Source organism: Balaenoptera acutorostrata, chromosome 15 (assembly GCF_949987535.1).
Source record: "Balaenoptera acutorostrata chromosome 15, mBalAcu1.1, whole genome shotgun sequence".
NCBI classification, from domain to species: domain Eukaryota; kingdom Metazoa; phylum Chordata; class Mammalia; order Artiodactyla; family Balaenopteridae; genus Balaenoptera; species Balaenoptera acutorostrata.
The window spans coordinates 66,150,569-66,172,316 of NC_080078.1; the positions used below are offsets into that span (position 1 = coordinate 66,150,569).

General features: G+C 48.0%; 1 protein-coding gene across 1 annotated transcript in view; it reads right to left on the minus strand.

Annotated features, from left to right (window-relative positions):
• LOC103014165 (fer-1-like protein 4) overlaps positions 1 to 20,409 on the minus strand; it is a 45,877-nt gene extending 25,468 nt beyond the window's left edge. Inside the window, 20 exon segments of the mRNA XM_057529716.1 lie at positions 6,702 to 6,818; positions 6,893 to 6,990; positions 12,842 to 12,938; positions 13,353 to 13,473; positions 13,568 to 13,742; positions 13,938 to 14,046; positions 14,429 to 14,793; positions 15,430 to 15,616; positions 15,703 to 15,886; positions 16,003 to 16,162; positions 16,396 to 16,506; positions 16,509 to 16,641; positions 16,926 to 17,057; positions 17,175 to 17,235; positions 17,779 to 17,937; positions 18,214 to 18,255; positions 18,425 to 18,516; positions 19,676 to 19,775; positions 19,873 to 19,961; positions 20,326 to 20,409. Of these exon segments, the coding sequence (XP_057385699.1) occupies positions 6,702 to 6,818; positions 6,893 to 6,990; positions 12,842 to 12,938; positions 13,353 to 13,473; positions 13,568 to 13,742; positions 13,938 to 14,046; positions 14,429 to 14,793; positions 15,430 to 15,616; positions 15,703 to 15,886; positions 16,003 to 16,162; positions 16,396 to 16,506; positions 16,509 to 16,641; positions 16,926 to 17,057; positions 17,175 to 17,235; positions 17,779 to 17,937; positions 18,214 to 18,255; positions 18,425 to 18,516; positions 19,676 to 19,775; positions 19,873 to 19,961; positions 20,326 to 20,409 (2,616 nt within the window).
• Positions 20,410 to 21,748: the final 1,339 nt, after the last annotated feature.

The following is a 21,748-nucleotide window of genomic DNA, read 5'->3' on the forward strand; positions in this document are numbered from 1 at the left end:
TGTTATATACATATACAATGGAATACTACTCAGCCATAAAAAAGAATGAAATAATGCCATTTGCAGCAACACGGATGGACTTAGAGATTACCATACTAAGTGAAGTAAGTCAGAAAGAGAAAGACAAATACCATATGATATCACCTTTACGTGGAATCTAAAATACTGCACAAATAAACTTATTTATGAAACATAAACAGACTCACAGACATAGAGAACAGACTTGTGGTTGCCAAGGGGATTGGGGGGGGGGGTAGGGGAGAGATGGATTGGGAGTTGGGGATTAGCAGATACAAACTATTATATATAGAATGGATACACAACAAGGTCCTACTGTATAGCATGGGGAACTATATTCAGTATCCTGTGATAAACCATAATGGAAAAGAATATGAAAAAGAATATATATATGCACACATCTGAATATATGTATATATATATCTTAATCTCTTTGCTGTACAGCAGAAATTAACACAACATTGTAAATCAATTATACTTCAATAAAATAAATATTTTTTAAAATTATCAAAAAAAAATCATCATGCCTGACTTCCATCTCCAGTAATATCATGAGCTAGGAATTAAGACCTACCTCTCACTAAAACCAACTAAAATGACTTGATAAAATATTTTTAAATATTTATTAAAGGCAGTGGTGAGATAATAAGAATGAAGAATTATCATACCAAGCCCTGAATGAAGATAGGAATCCAGAGAAGTTAACAGAGCATTTCAGCAACTTTTGCCACAAGGGCATTTGCCAAACCTGGCAACCCTGAGCTTTTCATGACCTGGCAGTGAGTAAAATCAATATAAAGAGCTCAGATACCATTCAGAACAGGAGTCTCATAGGAGATATCTCCCCTCCCTAAAAACTAGAACCCCAGAGAATCACGCCTTCAGGATAAAGATAAACCATAACTGAACCTGCCCCACTCTCTCACATCCAGTGATCAACAAAGAGAGTTGTCTGGCTGAGTGTAGTGGAAGTTGGAAATTGTCCCTGAAAAGAATAACCACAAGCCAATTTTTTTCACTGTGCCTGGGTGTTGCTAAACATCAAATTTCAGTTTAAGGTGATCAAGGGCAGAAGCAAAGTCATATGTCTTCTGGAAGAATGTACCTTTATTCCAGGACTCAAAGAAGTCCCACAAATAATTTTTTGAGGAAACTACAATGAATAGCTCACAGTTTAAAGCAACTAAGCACAGAAGGAAACAACCATGAGGAAGTATCAGCAGAAACAGAGAGTGAAAACAAACCCCCCCAAACTGACTATTGTAATCATCTGACATTATAAAAACAGCTCCGCTTACTATTCTTAAATGAAACAAAAGACAAACCTGATAAATACTTACTGGGAATAATAAACGGTGAAAAATAACACAGTGGATTTGAAAAAAATAGAATGTACAGAAATAAAAAGTGCAGGGATATATATATGTAGAACTGAATCACTTTGCTGTGTAGCAGAAGTTAACGCAACGTTGCAAATCAACAATACTTCAATTAAAAATATATTAATTAAAAAAAAATGTGCAGGGACTTCCGTGGTGGTGCAGTGGTTAAGAATCCGCCTGCCAATGCAGGGAACAGGGGTTCGAGCCCTGGTCCAGGAAGATCCCACATGCTGCAGAGCAACTAAGCCCGTGCACCACAGCTACTGAGCCTGCGCTCTAGATCCCGTGAGCCACAACTACTGAGCCTGAGTGCCACAACTACTGAAGCCCGCATGCCTAGAATCCATGCTCATCAATAAGAGAAGCCGCCACAATGAGAAGTCCGCACACCGCAATGAAGTGTAGCACCTGCTCACCACAACTGGAGAAAGCCCATGTGCAGCAACGAAGACCCAACGCAGTCAAAAATAATTAATTAATTAATTTTAAAAAAAGAAAAACAAAACAAAGCAAAAAAAAAGTGCAATGATTGAAATGAAAAATTCAACAGAGGAACTTATACAGCCTCCTGATTTTCAATTAAAAAGCCAAAGCAACTCAACAGGAAAAAGAAATCTTTTCAACATATGGTGCTAGACTATCTCAATGTCCATATTTTAAAAATAGAATTTTGACCCATATGTTACACCACATGCAAAGACTAACTTGAGAACAGTCAGAGACCCAAATGTAAAATCTAAAACCATAAAACTTTTAGGGGACTATCTTTATCTCCTAAAAGCATAGGAGAATATCTTTGTGGCTTGGAGGTAGTAAAATTCTCTTACACAGGTAACAGAAAACAATAAACGTAAAAGAAAAATTAGTTAAAGTAGACTTCATCAAAACTCTCTGGAGATATTTTTTATTTTAGCCTCTACTGTTCTTTTATACAAAACTCCAGACACATAATGAAAAATTATAAGAATAGGAAAAGCAAAAAATGTGACCCATGGTCAAGACAGGAATAATCAATAGAAGTAGACCCACAGATAACCGAAATGTTGGAATTATTAGACAGCAATATTAAAATAACTGTGATAAAAATTCTAAAGGATCTAGTGGGAAAAGTACAGAGTTTAAAATGGATAATTTCAACAAACATAAGAAAACTGGAGCCAGATGGAAATAATTGAATTAAAAAATGTGATTGGAGGCTGCAATATACCACTTTCAATAGTGGATAGAACACCTGTACAGAAGATCATTAAGGAACCAGAGGACTTGAACAACATTATAAACCAACTAGACCTAACAGAGATATATAAACACTGCATCCAACAACAGCAGAATACACATTCTTCTCAAATGCACATAGAACATTCTCCAGGATAGACCATATAGGTCACAGAACAAGTATAATACATAAGATTGAAATCATACAAAGTATCTTTTTTTGACCAAAGTGGAATGAAACTACAGATCAATAATAGAAAGAAAACTAGGAAGTTCACAAATGTGTGGAAATTAAACAACACACTCTTAAACACTGCATCAAAGAAGAAATCACAAAGGAAATTAGAAAATACTTATAGATGAATGAAAATGAAAACGTAACATAGCAAAACTTATGATATGCAGCAAAGATAGGGCTCAGAGGAAAATTTATAGCTATAAATGCCTACATAAGAAGAAGAAAGAGGATCTTCCCTGGTAGCACACTGGTTAAGAATCCGCCTGCCAATGCAGGGGACAGGGGTTCGATCCCTAGCCCAGGAAGATCCCACATGTCGCAGAGCAACTAAGCCCATGCGCCACAACTACTGAGCCTGCGCTCTAGAGCCCATGCCCTGCAACAAGAGAAGCCACGACAAAGAGAAGCCCGCCTACTGCAACAAAGAGTAGCCCCCGCTTGCCTCAACTAGAGAAAGCCCATGCGCAGCAACAAAGACCCAACACAGCCAAAAATAAAAACAAATAAATAAATAAATTTATTAAAAAAAAGATCTCAAGTCAATAACCAAACTATATACCCTGAGGAATTAGAAAAAGAAGAGAAAACTAAACCCAAAGCTAGCAGAAGGAAGTAAATAAAGATTAGAGTGGAGAAAAATAAACTAGAGAATAGAAAAACAAAAGAATCAATGAAACCAGAAGTTGGTTCTTTGGAAAAATCAACAAAATTGATGAGCCTTTAGCTAGACTGACAAAGAATAAAAAAGACAAGATATAAGTACCTAAAATCAGAAATAAACATGAGGGGCTTCCCTGGTGGCGCAGTGGTTAAGAATCCGCCTGCCAACGCAGGGTACACTGGTTCGAGCCCTGATCTGGGAAGATCCCACATGCCACAGAGCAACTAAGCCCATGTGCCACAACTACTGAGCCTGTGTTCTAGAGCCCACGAGCCACAACTACTGAGCCCGTGTGCCACAGCTACTGAAACCCACACACCTAGACCCCGTGCTCAGCAACAAGAGAAGCCTGCACACCACAACGAAGAGTAGCCCCGCTCTCAGCAACTAAAAAGAAAGCCCGCACGCAGCAAGGAAGACCCAACACAGCCAAAAAAAAATTAATTTTTTTAAAAAAAGAAATGAACATGAGAACATTCCTAGAAACATACAATGTATCTAAACTGACTCAAGGAGAAATAGAAATCTCAACAGACAAAACAAGTAAAAAGATTGAATTAGTAATCAAAAACCTCTCAACAAAGAAAAGCTCAGGACCAAATGGCTTCACTGATGAATTCTACCAAACTTTTAAAGAAGAATTAACACCAATACTTCTCAAGCTCTTCCCAAAAACAGAAAAGGAAGGAACGCTTCCTATTTCATTCTGTGAGGCCAGCGTTACCCTGATATGAAAAACACACAAAGACACCATAAGAAAAGGAAATTACAGAATAGTATCCTTTATGAATATAGATATATTCCTTAGGAATAAGTTCTGAACAAAATATTGGTAAACTGAATCCAACAGCATGTAAAAAGGATTATATACCATGACCAAGTGGGATTTATCTCAGGAATGCTAGAGTGGTTCAACCTAAGAAAATCAATCAATGTAATTTACCACAATAATAGAACAAAGGGAAAAAACACAAATGAGTATCTCAACTAATGCAGAAAAGGCATCTGCCAAAATTCAACATCCTTTCATGATTAAAAAAAAAAACCATACTCACTCAGAAAACTAAGAACAGAAGTTAACGTCCTCAACCTGATAAAAGGCATTTATGAAAAACCCACAGCCAACATCATACTTAATAGTGAAAGAATGAAAGCTTTTCCTCCAAGATTAAGAACAAAACAAAATGGAAAATTACAATTTTGGAAAAACTGTATCTCTTGTATCAGCCATTGTAAGCTTGACAGCTTCCCAACACTTAAAGATTTTTCTAATGAGATTGGTGATGATATTAATGAAGGTGATTTCTTAATACTTTATAATGAAATGCATGAACATTTGGAAAGTATGCATAATTCAGGGAATCAAATTTCCAAATGACCTATGTATGATGATTCAAAGTCATTCAAGGATAATAGATCCATTCAAAGGGCAAGACAGACCAATGGATTTTAATATAACAGAGTATAAAAATTCTTTGCCAGATATTTGCAAAAATTGTAAAGCAATGCCATTGTTCTCACTACATTTTTTGTTTTGGAGAATATACTTATTTTTCTAAAAATATATTTATGTTTCCCCACATAAATATACAAAAAAACATGCAATAGGTTTACTATTGTTATTTTAAATGAATTAATAAATAATTTTTTATTTCTCAGGTTTAAAATTTTTTAAGTTTTAATTTATATTATAGGAAATATCAGTAGATACATCTATATAAACAAAAGCTCATTTGGGTCCCCAGTAATTACTAAGGCTGTAAAGGAGTCCTGAGACCAAAAAAGTTTGAGAATCACTGCCCTAGAGAAACTCTTCCACTTACACCCAGGACATGTATAAAAATAGTCTTGGAAACATTGTTTCTAATCACCATCCATTGGAATCAACACACATATCCATCAGTAGTGGGATGGATAAGTGAATTATAGTATAGTCATACGGTGGAATATTATACAGCAATGAAAACGGACAAATTACAGCTACATACAACAAACATAATATTAAGTTAAAAAAAAAGCAAAATAATATAAACAGTATTATACAAAGTTTGAAAAATAGCGAAACTAACCTATATTATTTCAGGAGGCATATTTAAATCAGAAAATGTTTTTAAATGTCAGCTGAGAATGGAAGGTTTTCATTCCAAATAAATAAAGTAATTTTGGGACCTCCCTGGTGGAGAAGTGGTTAAGAATCCTCCTGCCAATGCAGGGGACACGGGTTCAATCCCTGGTCCGGGAAGATCTCACATGCTGTGGAGCAACTAAACCCGTGTGCCACAACTACTGAGCCTGCCCTCTGGAGCCCACGAGCCACAACTACTTGAGCCCGCGTGCCTAGAGCCCGTGCTCCGCAACAAGAGAAGCCACCGCAGTAAGAAGCCCGCACACCGCAACGAAGACCCAATGCAGCCAAAAATAAACAAATTAATTAATTTTTTAAAAAATTAAAAAAAAATAATTTTGCACTAAAATTCACTTTAATAAGGTCTCTATTCTGTATCTCCTTCCACTACTCTGCCTTCCAGCTGCGCCTTTGCACGTGCTCTCCATTCTTTCATACTTGCCAAACTCCAACTTGCCCTTCGAGATCTGAGACCAATATCCAAACTCCTCACTGTTTGACCCTGAGGACATATTGGCCCCAGCAGTCAAAACTTTCTGTGCCTTTGGGAATGACTGAGCTTCAGAGTGGGGCAGAACTGGCTTTGAATTCTAGCTCTGCCACTTAACCAGCTATGACATGGTGGATCAGTCACTTTCCCTCTCTAAGCCTCAGTTTCTGCACCTGTCAAATGGGGTAACATCTTCCCAAGGTTGTTGAGTCACACTAGGTAACACATGCAGATGCTTAGCAAAGGAAGCTTTCTATAAATGTGAACTTCCTTTACCCTTCCCATGTGTTGTGTTCAGAGTTTCAGACCAGGAAAATCATGCCAAGGAAATGTACTCTCAAACCTTCTTCCAAAGAGATCTTACATGTTCCCTGTATCCCTGCTGGGCCCTAGAATGTACATCGTCACCCTTAGCAGCTCCAAATGGAGCTTAGTCTTATGCTCAGAGCAACAGGTCCCATGGCCTGGTATCAATCCACAGGACAAATGTTAGGTCACTCCTGCCCAAAGACCTCTGGTAGGCTTAGGAGAAAGGGTATTCAGGGTGGGGAAATGGGTGGGCGAGGCATTACCTCCTGGGCTAGGAAGCGCAGTTTCACCAGGAGCTTCTTGGCCAGTGCCACCTTCTCTTGCACGTTGCCCTGTCTCAGGCCCCGAAGGAGCCGAAGTCCTTGCTTTGCCAATAGGTTCTGAAAGGGCAGGAAGAGAACATGAGTGGAGGGTCCCTGCTGGGTGCCCCTGATCCCCCTTCTCCAGACTGTGCCAGGCTATACACCAGCTGTTTCCCTCGGCATCTGCATCGATCCAGCGCATTGGGCCGAGTCATTGCCCTGTGCTCAGCACCGTGGCAAAACTGTCTGCAAGAGCAGGAGCGGGCGTGGCAGGTGGGAGTCAAAGGAGGGAACACTGACCCTTAGGGGCCACCTCCCTCAGAGCAGGCCTCCCATGCCCAGCCTCCGTCACAGCTCCTCTCAGTCTTGTTCTCAAGGAGGCATCCTTCCTCAGCCAAGGATGGATTCTATATTTGAACCACTCCCCAACTCATCAAGGCCAGCCTCACTTTGGAGACCCAGAATGTACTAGGATTTAACTATTCACTGCCCTGGCTACTCAAAGTGTGGCCCAGGCCCAACAGCATTGGTATTACCTACTTAGAAACGCAGAATCTCAGCCCCATCCCAGACCTGCTGCGTCAGAAATCTGCATTTTTATACCCTGGAGGATTCAAATGCATGTTAAAGGCTCACATGGGCTGTACTTGACAGTTCCAACATTGACCAAAGATAGTTCAAACATTACATGCTCAAACCAAGTGCGTGAGTTCCAATGACTGCCCCAGGCCCCCACCCTGAAAGCGACCCCTGCTTCACTTCAAAACTTCCAAGTCATCCTTCACTGCTCTTTCTTTCACTCACATTCCACATCGATCCCATCAGCCTATCATTTAGGCTCTACTTTCAAAATATATTCGAAATCCGACCACTTTTCCAGGACCACCCTAGTCCAAGCCACCATCACTTCTCACCAGGATTATTGCAACACCCTCCTAGCTGTTCTCACCACGTCCACTCTTACCCTCTCTCCTACAGAATGTTCTCAATATAGCATCCAGAATAAGCTTTTCAATGCTTTCCAGACCATTTCACTCCTCTCCAGAAGTTTCTCATCTCAGAGTTAAAAATAAAATTCCTTTTTTAAAAAAATTTATTTATTTTATTTTTGGCTGCGTTGAGTCTTCATTGCTGCACGCAGGCTTTCTGTAGTTGCGGAGAGTGGGGGCTACTCTTTGTTGCGGTGCGTGGGCTTCTTTTTGCGGTGGCTTCCCTTGTTGCGGAGCACGGGCTCTATGTGCGCGGGCTTTAGTAGTTGTGGCTCACAGGCTGTAGAGCACAGGCTTAGTAGTTGTGGCTCACGGGCTTACTTGCTCCGCGGCATGTGGGATCTTCCCGGACCAGGGCTTGAACCCGTGTCCCCTGCATTGGCAAGCGGATTCTTAACCACTGTGCCACCAGGGAACCCCCAGAATAAAATTCTTTAAATGGCCTAGAAGGCCCTACATTCTCTGTTTCTCTTTATCTCCCTGTCTTCACCAAATATTACTCTCCCCTCACACACAGCCCTACAGTCACACTGGCCTTTTTGCTGCTCCCTGAATATGCCAAGCCCATTACTACCTCAGCGCCTTTGTATTAGCTGCTCCCTCTGCTGGAATGTCAGGGCCCTAGATCTTTCCATGGCTCACTCTCCCCTTCTTCATTCAGGTCTTTGCTCAAATGTTATCTCTTCACAGATCTTCCCAGGTCATTCCCTCTAAACAGTCCCTGCTACTTTCTCCACCCTCATACTCTGCTTTATCCATCTCTCCAAATAGAAAGTAAGGCATGAGGCTTCCCTGGTGGTGCAGTGGTTAAGAATCCGCCTGCCAGTGCAGGGGACACGGGTTCGAGTCCTAGTCTAGGAAGATCCCACATGCCGCAGAGCAACTAAGCCCATGTGCTACAACTGCTGAGCATGCACTCAAGAGCCCGTGAGCCACAACTACTGAGCCCACGAGCCTAGAGCCCATGCTCCACAATAAGAAGGCCGCACACTGCAACAAAGAGTAGCCCCCACTCGCCGCAACTAGAGAAAGTCTGCACGCAGCAACGAAGACCCAATGCAGCCAAAAATAAAAATAAATACATTTATTTCAAAAAATACGTTAAATAAAAAAAAAAGTAAGGCATGGCGGGGACTTCATTTTGATTACCACTGTAACCTCAGGGCCTGGCACCTAATAGATCCTCAAAGAATATTTGCCAGGTAAAGTAAAATGATTTTTGAAACATGATATTTTGGTCCCTTTTTGACCCCTAATGATGTCTTAACTTTTTATTATGGAAATTTTCAAAAATATATAAAATAAGTGACTCCAAGGATTTTTCACCTAATACTGCTCCCAGAGCTTATCTTTTTAACTTACTAATGCTCTTTGCTCCAAGACTTCTATTGGCAGAAATAATCTGACATAAAATAACACAAAATAAAACTGACAAGAGTCAAAACTGCACCTATTTAAATGTCAATTATACCTCAATTTAAAAAAAACAAAACTGCACTTATTGGGACTTCCCTGGTAGTCCAGTGGTTAAGACTCTGCGCTCCCAATACAGAGGGCCCGGGTTTGATCCCTGGTCAGGGAACTAGATCCCTCATGCTGCAACTAAAGATCCCGCATGCCACAACTAAGACCCAGCTCAGCCAGATACATAAATAAATAAAAAATAAAAACTGCACTTATTAACATTTGCTATTGATTAAAAATTGACAGAAGAAAAAAATCTTCTTGACAAGATTTAGATCCACAAAATTGGATTCAGGGAAATTAGATCCGGTAGAAATAATAGCACCGCCCCCCCCCCCACACACACCCACACACAGATCACACTGGATAAAGCTACAAGAAGTGAAATACAGGGAATTCCCTGGTGATCCAGTGGTTAAGACTCTGCGCTTCCACTGCAGGGGGCACGGGTTCAATCCCTGGTTGGGGAGCTAAGATCCCGCATGCCATGCAACCAAAAGAGAAAAAAAAAAATTTAATAAATAAATAATAATTCTGTTTTTTTTTTTTTTTTTTTTTTTTTTTTTTTTTTTTTAAATTTTATAGCTACTTTATTTATTTATTTATTTATTTTTGGCTGTGTTGGGTCTTCGGTTCGTGCGAGGGCTTTCTCTGGTTACGGCAAGTGGGGGCCACTCTTCATCGCGGTGCGGGGACCGCTCTTCATCGCGGTGCGCGGGCCTTTCACTATCGCGGCCCCTCCCGTTGCGGGGCACAGGCTCCAGACGCGCAGGCTCAGTAGTTGTGGCTCACGGGCCCAGCTGCTCCGTGGCATGTGGGATCTTCCCAGACCAGGGCTCGAACCCGTGTCCCCTGCATTAGCAGGCAGATTCTCAACCACTGCGCCACCAGGGAAGCCCAATAATTCTGTTTTTTTAAAAAATGAAATATGATTTGGACAAATCTTTCATTGAAATTTCCCTGCCAAAGAATAATTTTAGTAATAAAATAATTTCAGTAAAGTGAAAATGGAAAGAGTTTAATTGCACCTTATAGAAAATCAAGCAAGGAATTAAATTGGATTAAAGTTGGTTGCTCTTTTGGAGACATAGAGAATGTAGACAGAGAAGAGAGCCTTACAGTGAAGCCCTAAGACATACCCATATGAACCTCTGGAACATTCAGAGGTAAAGAAGATAGAGAGCGAGCAAAAAAGATGAGAAGGAATGGCCAGGGAAGCCGAAGGAAAATGAGCGGTATGGAAATCAACACCAGATTCTTTCAAGAAGGAGGGTGGGGTCAACTGTGTCCACTGATACTGAAAGGTTGAGTAAGATGAGGACAGAAAAGTGACCAACAACCAAGTCCTTGGCTGAGTCCTCCTCCTTGACCCTCCCTCTAAATGCTGGAGCTTGCCAGGTCCTTAGATTTGTTTGTTTGGGGTTTTTTTGGCCTCACCGTGCAGCATGTGGACCAGGGATCGAATCCAGGCCCCCTGCCTTGGAAGTGCAGAATCTTAGCCATTGGACCACCAAGGAAGGAAGTCCAGATTTTTCCTTCTTTTTTTTTTTTGTTCCCTAGGTGATCTTATCCAATCCCATCTACATATTAACACCCCCCAATTTTACATTTCTAACCCTGAACTCTCTCCAGAGCTCAACTCCTATAGCTAACAGCCTGGCAGACATATCCATTTAGAAGACTAACAGGCATCTATCTCAAAGTTAACATGTCCAGGGACGTCCCTGGTGGCACAGTGGTTAAGAATCCTCCTGCCAGTGCAGGGGACACAGGTTCAAGCCCTGGTCCGGGCAGATCCCACATGCCGCGGAGGAACTAAGCCCATGCACCACAACTACTGAGCCTACGCTCTAGAGCCCCTGAGCCACAAATACTGAGCCTGAGTGTCACAACTACTGAAGCCCACGCACCTAGAGCCCGTGCTCTGCAGCAAAAGAAGCCACCCAATGAGAAGCCCGGGAACTGCAACAAAGAGTAGGTCCCGCTTGCCACAACTAGAGAAAAGCCCACGCGCAGCAACAAAGACCCAAGGCAGCCAAAAATAAAAATAAATAAATAAATTTTTTAAAAAGTTAACATGTCCAAAAAGGGGCTTCTGATATCCCCTCCACTCCCATCAGAACTTCTCCTTCTCTTGTTTTCCATAGCTCAGTAAATAGCACCATCTACATAGCTGTGCAAGTCAAAATCTTGGGAGTCATTCATGACTCTCCTCTGCACATTTTCCTCCTCCCCTAAGCCTATTCATTAGCCAGTCCTGAGGTGTCACCTCCAAAGTCTCAACTACTCTTGAATCCATTCCCATCACCCTGTATCCACTGCAACCACCCTAGATTCATTTCATCATTATTGGTCACCTGAATTATTACAATGCCCTCTTTAGTAATCTCTCTGCTTCCTCTCATATCATCCCTCTCACACTGATCCTTTTTAAGGATAAATTAGAGCATATCCTTTCTCTTTTCAAAACCTTCAGTGGCTCCTCATTTCACTCAAAGAAGAAGCCAAGGCCGCTACAATGGCCTATATGACTCCTACATGCCTCTCCCCACTATCACCCTCCTTTTCCCCCACACGCTCCAGCCTCAGCTACTCTGTTCACTCTGCTGCACTCACACTGGTCCCTTGCTCTTCCTCAAACACACCAGGCATGCTTCACCTCAGGGCCTTTGCACATGCTCTCTTTGCTGCCTGGAACACCCTTACAGACATGGCTTGTTCCTTCATCTTCTTAATATCAACATCACCATGGCCTCCCCTTGCCACCTTTTCTAAAATTGCAACGCCTCTCTGAAATACTTCCTTGCTTTATTTTCTCCCTAACACTATCCTTATCGTACTTCTTATATTTCTGCCTTGTTGTTTACATGTTTATTATCTGTGTCTCCATTCAGCCTCCACCCCCACCATAATGTAAGTTCCAGAAATCTTTGTGGACAAGCATGCTTATTTACTGTTATTCTTGTGCCTAAAACAGTGTCTGGCATAGTCAGTTTCATAAACATTACGGAATAAATGGATAAACAACTCTTTTGAGAAGAGGATCAGAAAAACACTGAAGTACCTGGAGCAGGTTATGGAATCCAGGGTAGTGAAGGTCAAAGATAGAAGTGACTAGAACAAATACATGTGGTTACAGTAATGACCTGGTAACTAGGGACCAGTTGATGCTGCAGGAGAGAAAGTGGACAACTGCAGAGCTAATTCTTCCAGTAGGTGAGAGGAGATGAAATCAGGATCACAGCTGTGGCTTTGGGAGCAGGTCACCTCCTCTGCTGTAGCAGGAAGAGGAGAGCAGATGGTTGCAGAAGCTGGCAAGGCAGTAGACTGGATGGAGGAAGGTGAGGCTTCTATTTTCTCCATGAAGTAGGAAAGGAAGTCACTAGCTGGAAGGAGTGTGGAGGAACAGAGCAGGGGAGATTTGAGGAGAGGGGGAAATGCATAAGCCTATAGGAGCTTGGAAAAGGGAGTTTATTGGAGGGGAGTGGCCTAACCCCCAATAATTTCTATCAAGTTCCCTCAACAATTATCTCCTCATTCTTCTGTACAGTGCTGAGCAAACGCAGTTTCCAGAGCCCTTGGGTCCAGAGAGCCATCATGAGTTTCCCGCACCCTGGAGTTAGCAGCAAGGAGGGGGAGGCTCTCAGCTCCCAGCCACCAGCTCTTCCAGTGCCTGCTTCAGCCGTGTGCAGGCCCCGGAAGTGGGCCTGCGCTGCAGACTCTCAACCTCCTGCAGCCCCCGGTTCTGCGGCACCAGGTGAGAAGGTCAGACTCCGACCTCTTTTACACCACACCCTCATCCCGAGGCCCCACCCACTCACAACTGCACCTCTTGGCCCCACCCTTTGACTCCAACTAGTTCTCTGTTCAGTTTTTCAAGCTCTCTACTGGCTCCGTACCTGTGAGGCCAGGCCCCCAGCAGCTCTACTCTTGTTCTTCCTGGGTCCAACAATTCTGAATTCCGGCCTCCCACAATTTCTGGCCTCCTCAGTTCTCCCAGAAGCTGTGCTCTTTGGCCTTCGGGCCTTGCACCAACGAGGTGGTGAGTAACCCTGGTGCTTTACCCATTAGCCCCCTTCCAGCACTCCCTTCACAGGCCAAGGTTCCCGAAAGCCCCTGTATCCCGGACTCCCCCTGTGGGTACCCGCCTCGCTCTCACCAGCCTCTCAGCCACTTTTCGCGTGCAGTTAGTGCTCTGCAGGCTCCACGAGTGGTCCTCCCAGCGGCTCCACACGTGCACGCAGGGCTTGTGGTGACGCGGGGGCAAGCAGAAGTATGGCCTGGGCGGGATGGAGAGGAGAAGAGTCTGTGAGGGGCAGTCCTGGCCGCTGGGAATCCCCCAGTGCCTTTCTTGCAGCCACGAGAAGCACTCACCCGCTGCCTTCCATGGGCTCAGGCCGCTGCGCAGGGGTCCCCAGCTCCTCCTCCTCCACTGGCCTGACTCCCACTTCCAATTCCAGCAGAGGCTGTGCCTCCCCTTCCGCACCCTCTGCTCCCTCCCCGGCCCTGGACACTCGGCTCAATTGTTCCTTCCGGAGACCTGCGTGACCTGTCAGGAGCAGCAAGGGTCAGCGGGTGCCAGGCTGAGAGTCTGAGGGTCCCCTCCCTCAACCTCCTCTGTCTCAATAGAAGTCAGAGCCCACCCCTTACTGAAGGTCAACTGTTCCTTCCAGGGGCCTAAGTCTGGAACAAGAGTGACCACCCTCAAACCCATGGCCCTTGGGGTTTTGGCTAGGCCACGCACCCATGGAGATCTCGAAGCTGATGGGCTGGGAGGCCATGGCGGGGTCCATCATGGTGGCCTTGAGGAGCACAGTGAAGAGCAACTCATCTTCGCAGGGCACCAGGGCGTTCTGGAAAAGGCGGGTCAGGCTGGAGTCAGCCTCCACCCTCCCAGTTTGCAGCCCAGGCTATGCTTGGCTACAGTGCCCACAGAAAGACATTGCAACCAAGTCCTAGAAGATTCTCTGCTGGTGTCCTCCCTTCCTCTGCCCCTTGTTGTCCCAACCCATTGGACCCGGGGTTTAGTCCTCTCTGGCTCACCTCTGATTTGTCAGCCCTCCTCCTTCCACATGAGCTCTTGTACACAAGAGCACATGTGTACACACACTGCAGTCTTCACCCAGGCCCCCAAGTTGAGACAATCCCTACCCCTGTGTTTTTCATGCTTGGGAGCCGGTTACACACTCCAGAGCTGAGAGTGACCCTGCCCCTTTACGAAACTCCAGCCCCCACCTCTGGCAGCGGCAGCAACTCCTCCACCTCCACCTCCACCTCCATTGCTCTAGGAATCTCAGGCGCATCAGCACTGGAGCTGGCATCCGGGTGCTGCTGAATCCCCGCTGGAGTCTGGCTGCGCCTGGCTTTCTTCTTCTTTCCCATGAGCCGGGACAACCTGGACCCCTGTGGGGCCCGGGGAGGCTCAGGTTCAGCTCTCCCTTCCAACACTTCCATGGACACAGGCACCAGCAGGCGGCCGCAGAACAAAATGCCTTGGCCAACGCCTTCATTGAGACTTTGAGGACCATCCCGGAGCCCCCCGCTGGGGGGTAAGCCATAGAGAAGGACCCAGGCCGGGCCGAAGGTAGGGTTAAACCCCGCTGTGGGGGACACAAAAACAGTGTTTTGGAGGGAAGCATGGAGCAGGTGGGTACTGGGTCAGTGTATGCACCACACCCGTAATTATTTCCTGCAAGGTCAAAGGGGGAGGGGTGTCAGATTGGGCCTCGGCTGCTCTGGAAGGGAAGCCTGCGAACAGCTGCGGACCAACAGCTGTGGACCAAGACCTGGGAGCACGTCTAAACCTGTTCTCTTCCTAAAGGCGCTGCGGACAGGAGAAATGCCCTAGGGGCGGAGCCAGAGTCCTGGAGGTGGAATCAGGACTCGGGTGGAGCTACAGGTGACGCCCTAAGGGTCCGGAGTAAAAGGTTAATGTGGACAGGGCTTGTTTTCGTGCGTGTAAATCTGTAGGGAGAACAGGGCTGGAGTGATTACTGGATATTCAGCTGTAATTAGGATTTTGTCAACGGAGCCAAACCGAGGGTTAGGGTTTGAAGTCTGCGGGCGACAGGTGAGGTTCCGAAGGAAGGAGCCGGCTTGGAGCAAGGTTGTTATGTGGCGTGGACCTGACTTTCTAAGCGGAGCTAGGTCGCGAGGATGGGGTTTGTAGTCGGGGGCGGGACCCAGGGCAGACAGGGCCCAGGCGGAGGCGGCACGCGTCGGCCAGATGCGCTCACCCGCCCGGCCCGGATGCGAGATCTGCCTCAGGTCCAGCACGTGCGTGGCGAGGGCCACATCGACCAGGGGCGCGTAGTCCCGTAGCTGCAGACGAAGGCCGCGCGTCAGCGGCGGCAAGAGCTCCACGAAGCTCAGCAGCTCGTTCCACTCGGGCGCCGTCGCCTCGCCGCGCACCAACGTCTCGCCCTGAGCGCGGCGGCGAAGACAGGCGGAGAGGGGTCAGCGCGGATCAGGGCCTCGGCCTCCGCCGAGTGGGGACGGGAGGGACTTACCTGCTGCCCCAGGAAAGACACCCGCACATAGGGGTCCATGAGGACGCGCTGGTCGTACAGGGCGCGGGCCAGGTTGCCCAGCAGGCCGGGGCGCAGCGCCGGAAGCCCCTCGGCGCGGTACACGCACACTCGCAGCCGCGCCCACGGCCTCTCCGCTGGCAGCTGACGCGGCAGCAGCAGGTTCCTAGGGGAGCCGGGCGCTGAGGGGCCCAGAAGCCCGAGGCTCGGCCCCTCCCCGTCTCCGCATCCCGGAGGCCACGCCCCGGCCTAGTCTCCCCTCCGCATCTCACCCCAGCTCACTTCTCAATGTCCGAACTGTGGCCTGGGCCCGGGGGTGGCAGCGGAGGGGGCAGGTCTCCGCGCGCCCTCACGGACAAAGTGACCTTGACGAAGCCTTTGGTCCCGGCGCGTGTATCCCGGGGGTCGTGCAGAGAAGCCCATTTCTGATAGAAGTGGCCATCTGGGGACGGAGGAGCGGACCAGGGGTCAGGGGAGACCGGCGGGATGCGCAGGGTGGTCGTGGGGCTGCGATCCGAGTGTTGGACAACGGCCGGGGTTCAAGTCCAGCTCAGGAGGGAGGAGCGGGAGTGCGCGGAGGTCAGACGTCGGAAGAGATTGCTGTCTCACAAGTTAGTACACTGGACTCAGGGCCCAGAGGTTCAGCTTCTCTTGTCCGTGCAGAGGAGTCTCAGCGAGGGGAGGGTTCAGTACCTGGCTGGTCGAAGATAATGCCCAGGTCCATCCTGAAGGTGCCTATCCGGGTGGCCATAAAGGGGAGGGTCTGCGAATGGAAAGCCTGGGGAAAGGTGGCGTTAGTCCTGGAGCTTCGGCATCTCCCCTTCTCTGACGGAAACCTCTCACCCCTACCCCCCTCACCGCGATCTCCAGCAGCAAGTCCTGGAGGTGAAACCGCGTCTCATGAAATTCAAACAAGAAGTACTGGGTTGAAGTGGGGAAGCGAGAGAAGTGAGAGAAGGTTATACGTGAAGGGTTCACGCCAGGTGGCCCCCGCCTCTGGCAAAGAGAACACCCTCCTTCCCCACCCTTCCTCACCACCACCGCCCCCAACACGGAGACCACACCTCTTTGCACCCTTTCCCCGCAGAGCCCTTAGCTTCAGACCCGCCAATAGGCTCGCTTCCACCTAGGCCACGCCCCCCCCACAGTTCTTATCCTGGGTCCCGCCCATTCCCTCAGGCTCCCCCTTCCTTGGTTGCACCCACTTCGTTGAAGAAGGGGCAATTTGTCCTGCGCTGCGTGGCGGTCACTCGGCGTTGCTCCCCAACGCCCACGGCCACATAGGGATTAATGTTGACTCCCACCAGCTTCCGGGCCTCGAGCACCGTGACCCCCATCTAAAGGGTGGGGAAGGGGGAGAAAAGGAAGCCAAGCCTGCCTCCGTACGAGGGAAGAACGGGTGTGGAGGGCGGGTGGTATTCCCCAAGGGTTCAGGCCTGGAGGGGGAGTGGTACCTGGAAGTCCTGGGCCTTGGATACCTGGAAGGGATCCCCGCGGGCCAGGCCCCGAGCTTGGCTTCCCCGAGAGGCTTACAGTCAGCTCTCACTTCACTTCTTCCCCCCCACCCCGCCCTCCACACACACCCTTGCTTGGTGCTGGCGATAAGATCTCCTCTCCCTCTGAACTTTTGGATTCTGAGTCCCTCTGGCCTTATCTTGCCTCCATCTCAGCCCTACACTCAGAATTTGACTCATTCCTGGAGCCCTAAAACCATTCATTCATTCAGCAAAGATTGATTGAGCACCTTCTATGTACCAACACTGTTCTAGGCACTGGAACACTGCAGTGAACAAAGGAGGCAAAATTCCTTGCCCTCATCAGGATTTCATCACTTTCATGGGTTCCAGAAGCCATGTGTGAGCCAGTGTAACTGTGTGTGAATGTAGCAGTGTCTATGCCTAGGAGTGAATGACCCTTGACCCCAGGATATCCACTCCCCACCCATACCCTGAGACCATGTGTTTGTGAGGGTGGAGAGGCATGGGCCTGCATGTATGAGTGAGTGAGGTTGACACACTGGTAGGCTATGGGAGCAGGTGTTCAGTGAGTACAAGTTACCTCTTGAGGGGGCTGAACACGACGCCAGAAAGCTCCATATCAGGCTCGTCCTCCAGCTCCAGCTCCAGCTCATTGTCCTCATCGTCCTGCTGACCTACTCCTCGAGCTAGCCTGCGGCCCAACGCCGCTGCCCACCGCTCCAGCGGGGCCTCCCCAGGCCTGACAGGAAAGGCTGTCAAGGAACATGTCTTGGACTTATCACCCATCTCTGGGCACCCATCTCTGACTTCCTTGACTCTAGGACCCACCCCTGCCCCTTGGTCTGACCCCTAACCTGGGAAACCTCTAGTTCCAGAATTGACCCCTGATTCTAGGACTGACTTCTCACCCTGGAATTGGTCCAGTACTGATCTCAGACCCAGGGACTGACCCCACATCACTGGCTCCCAATCCCAAGACTGACCCTGTAATCCCAGGTCATCCCCACATACTTACTCCAGCTCCTGGAAGCCCACATTGGGAATGATCAGCTCCGAGCTGGAAGAAGGAGAAATGACAGGAGAGGGCCAGGCCTGACTACAGAGCTACAACCTGGGCAGCACGGGTCCAAGGGTCACCATATCCAGCAGATCCACAGTGGAATTGGGTACCACTTCTCCCTTACCAAGGCCTGCCTGGGCCTTGGTTAGGTGGGTGGGAGGGTTACCTGTCCCGAATGGGTGCTCCAAAGTCCTCTTCTGCCCAGGCTCCAGTTTCACCCTCTGGGGGCTGGTACTTCAGGTCAGTCTCCACCTGGATCTAAAACCAGATACACAGTAGGCCTTGGGCCCCTCAAACTACCCTGATGCTAAGAAAAGCCCAAAGACAATGCCTTTTACTCCACCTATAAACAGAGACCCTCCTGGCCTGCATCTCTGATGACTTGTGGTTCCTCTATGATCATTAATAATAGTGAGTACTCATAAGCTATCAAGAGCTTAACTGGTGCAAGTAACCTCTTTAAGGGAGCCAACACAATTCCAAAATTCTCTCATCGCTCTTGGAAATCCAATAATGTGGCCTTCACAGCTCTGCATGGTCTGGCCCCTGCCAACATTTCCAGCCCCATCCCTTATGGGGTTTGCTCCTGCCCTGCACCCTGGTTATGCTCTCTCAGGGCGCTGGGCTTTTGCCTATGCTGGTTCTTCCGCTTGGAACATTCTCTCCTCCCACTTATTTATCTCCTATCGTATCCTTCAATTCTAAGCTCAAACATTACTTCCTCAGGGAACCTTTTCTGAACCCCAAATAAGTCACCTCCCTCTGTTATACATTCTCCCAGCTCTTTTGTAACACCCATCAGGGGCAATTTTACATTTATTTGTGTGAATATTTGTTTAATGTTTGTCTCTCTCTTCAGATACGGAGCTCTAAGAGGGCAAGTCCTTATCTGGTTTTGTTCACCACTCAATCATCATTGCTCAGCACTGCACTTGGCTTATAATCAGAGCTCAACGAATGACAACAGACTGAATGAAAAGCTGGATATTTTGTACAACTCCACATAAGGTAAGTGAGGAAACAGCCTAGAGAAGCTGAATAATTTGTCCAAGTTCTCAGCTGGGAAGTGGTGGACTCGAGATTTGAACCCAGGTTCATTTCTACCAGGCTGTACTGCCCCTCCATGAAACACCAGGAAAATCCAGCCAGGTTCATCTTCGTCCCCAACAGGAGCTGCGCCTGGTACAGGGTCAGGGAGCAGCACGGAGCTCCTTATCTTCTCCCCTTGCCACACAACCCTGGCCCTCAGAGCTGAACCCGATTCTTGGCCTGGGGGCTGTAATGAAAGGCGCCCTGGCTCAGGGGCCTTGTTACCACTCCTGTCTGGGTCTGGGTTTTCCCCTCGGAGAAATGGAACCCTCTATCTAGAGGGACTCTCAGGCTTGGGGGTGGCAGGCTGGGGGCTGACGGAACTCACCGAGGACACGAGCAGATTCTCATCCACTAGGGCCTCCTGAAGCACCAAATGCCCTGCAGTCTGTAGCTGCTGCAGGGAGATCACCAGCGTCCCCAGAGACCTGGGGGTGTGGCATGAAGCAGAAGAATGACCCCGGAGAATGGTCGCAAGCTTCCCTCTACCCCTACTTGCATCCTTGGCTCCCCAGGCCTGCTCACCTGGGGCTGAACACACGGCTGCAGTTGACCACCTGTACAGACAGTCACTCCCCAGCCAGTGGAGCCCCATAGTGTGGCCAATGGAACAGCTGGGAATAGGAGGAACCTTGTGACACCCAATGCTCGGCTGACACTGACCCCTAATCCAGAGCCTATTCCCAACCCTGAAATAGGAGCCAACCCTAAAAACTGAGAGCTAACTCTATGACTGATCTCCTAAACCTGGAACCAACCCTCCCAAACTAGGGCTGATCTGGGGCTAACTACCAATCAAGAACTAATCCACCCCAGTCTTGATTCTGACTTGCCCAAACTGAGTCTAACCTCTCTAGCCAGAAACCAATCCCACCTCCTGAGACTATACCTCCCAAAGCCAGGAATAAACCTCCCAAACCCAGGATGGACTCAGATGGGTCACAGATCAGCTTCTCCCCATCCAGAATCCAACCCCACTGACCTCACCAATATCTGCTTCTTGACCACAGTGAATTCTCCTTGTTTTCTGGATAAAACCTGCTCAGAATTGAATCTAGTCATTTATCAGCTCCTCCCCATGCACACAAAAAATCATCCCTCCATTCACCCTTGGCCCAGGGTCTAATCCCCCTGGACTCACCCTTAAAGAGACATAGAAGATAGGGAGGGAGGGAAGCAGAGAGTTGGAGACATTGGGCTTGGGGAGAAAGGCGACAGGCTGTAGACATGCCTAGGGATGGGGTGGGGGGCCTGGGGAATGGAGGAACTGGAGCGCCCCAGTTCCAAAAATTCTCAGAGCACCCCTGCAAACCTCACCTCGAAAGCTGAGTGTCACTTGTCGGTCATGGGTGTCAGTCACCGCACACACACAGTCAGAGCCATTGTCCCAGGGCCACTGGCTCTGCCTCTGCCTGCTTGCCCTCCTGCCCACCTGCCCACCCACCTGAATCACCTCTGACTCACTGGACTCACCCAGCAGGTTCAGCAATCCCTGCCCTTTAGTCAAACACAAAATCAGCAGTCCTGGGGGTCACGGGTAGGGAGGAAGTGGGAGGACAGAGAGATAGGGGTAAGGTCCCTGTGGTCAGCTCAGTCCTCCCTGCCTGCACCAGCTTCAGCCTCCTTCCTGCCTCCTTGTAGGGTGGGAGCTGCGACAGGGTGGGGATGGAGGCAAGGGGAGAGGGCCAGACCCCAGGCTGGTCTCTGCTAGCCTGTGAGGACTCGAGGACATGAGACCTCATGTTGTTCCTTGTTCTCCTCACTGTCCTCAATGCCCAGCTCAGGGTCTGGTACATTGCAAACCCTCAAAACACTGCCCGAATGGATGTATTAATAAATGAATCCCCGAGCTCCCAGTATTAGCATGTAGGCACTCAACACATTTACTGAATTGGTGAGTGATTGAATGTGTGTCCCTACCTTGTACATAGCAGGTGTTCAAAACACTTCTAATCCAAAAGCTAGAGGTCCTTCACTTGGGGTTTACTGGTGGTTTACTGGTGAGTACTGAACTCCAGGGCAGGATTTTGGAATTCTAATCTTTGGTCTCAGGAAAATCCTTTCCCCTTTCTGGACCTATTTGCCTAGCTGTGTGATATGCACAGGATGAACTGCACTGCTTTTCAAAGTATGGTCCCTAATCAGGATCACACATGTGGTTGTTAAAAATGCACATTCTGGGCTTCCCTGGTGGCGTAGTGGTTAAGAATCCTCCTGCCAATGCAGGGGACACGGGTTCGAGCCCTGGTCTGGGAAGATCACATTGCCGCAGAGCAACTAAGCCCGTGCGCCACAACTACTGAGCCTGCGCTCTAGAGCCCCTGAGCCATAACTACTGAAGCCTGTGCACCTAGAGCCCGTGCTCCACAACAAAAGAAGCCACTGCAATGAGAGGCCTGTG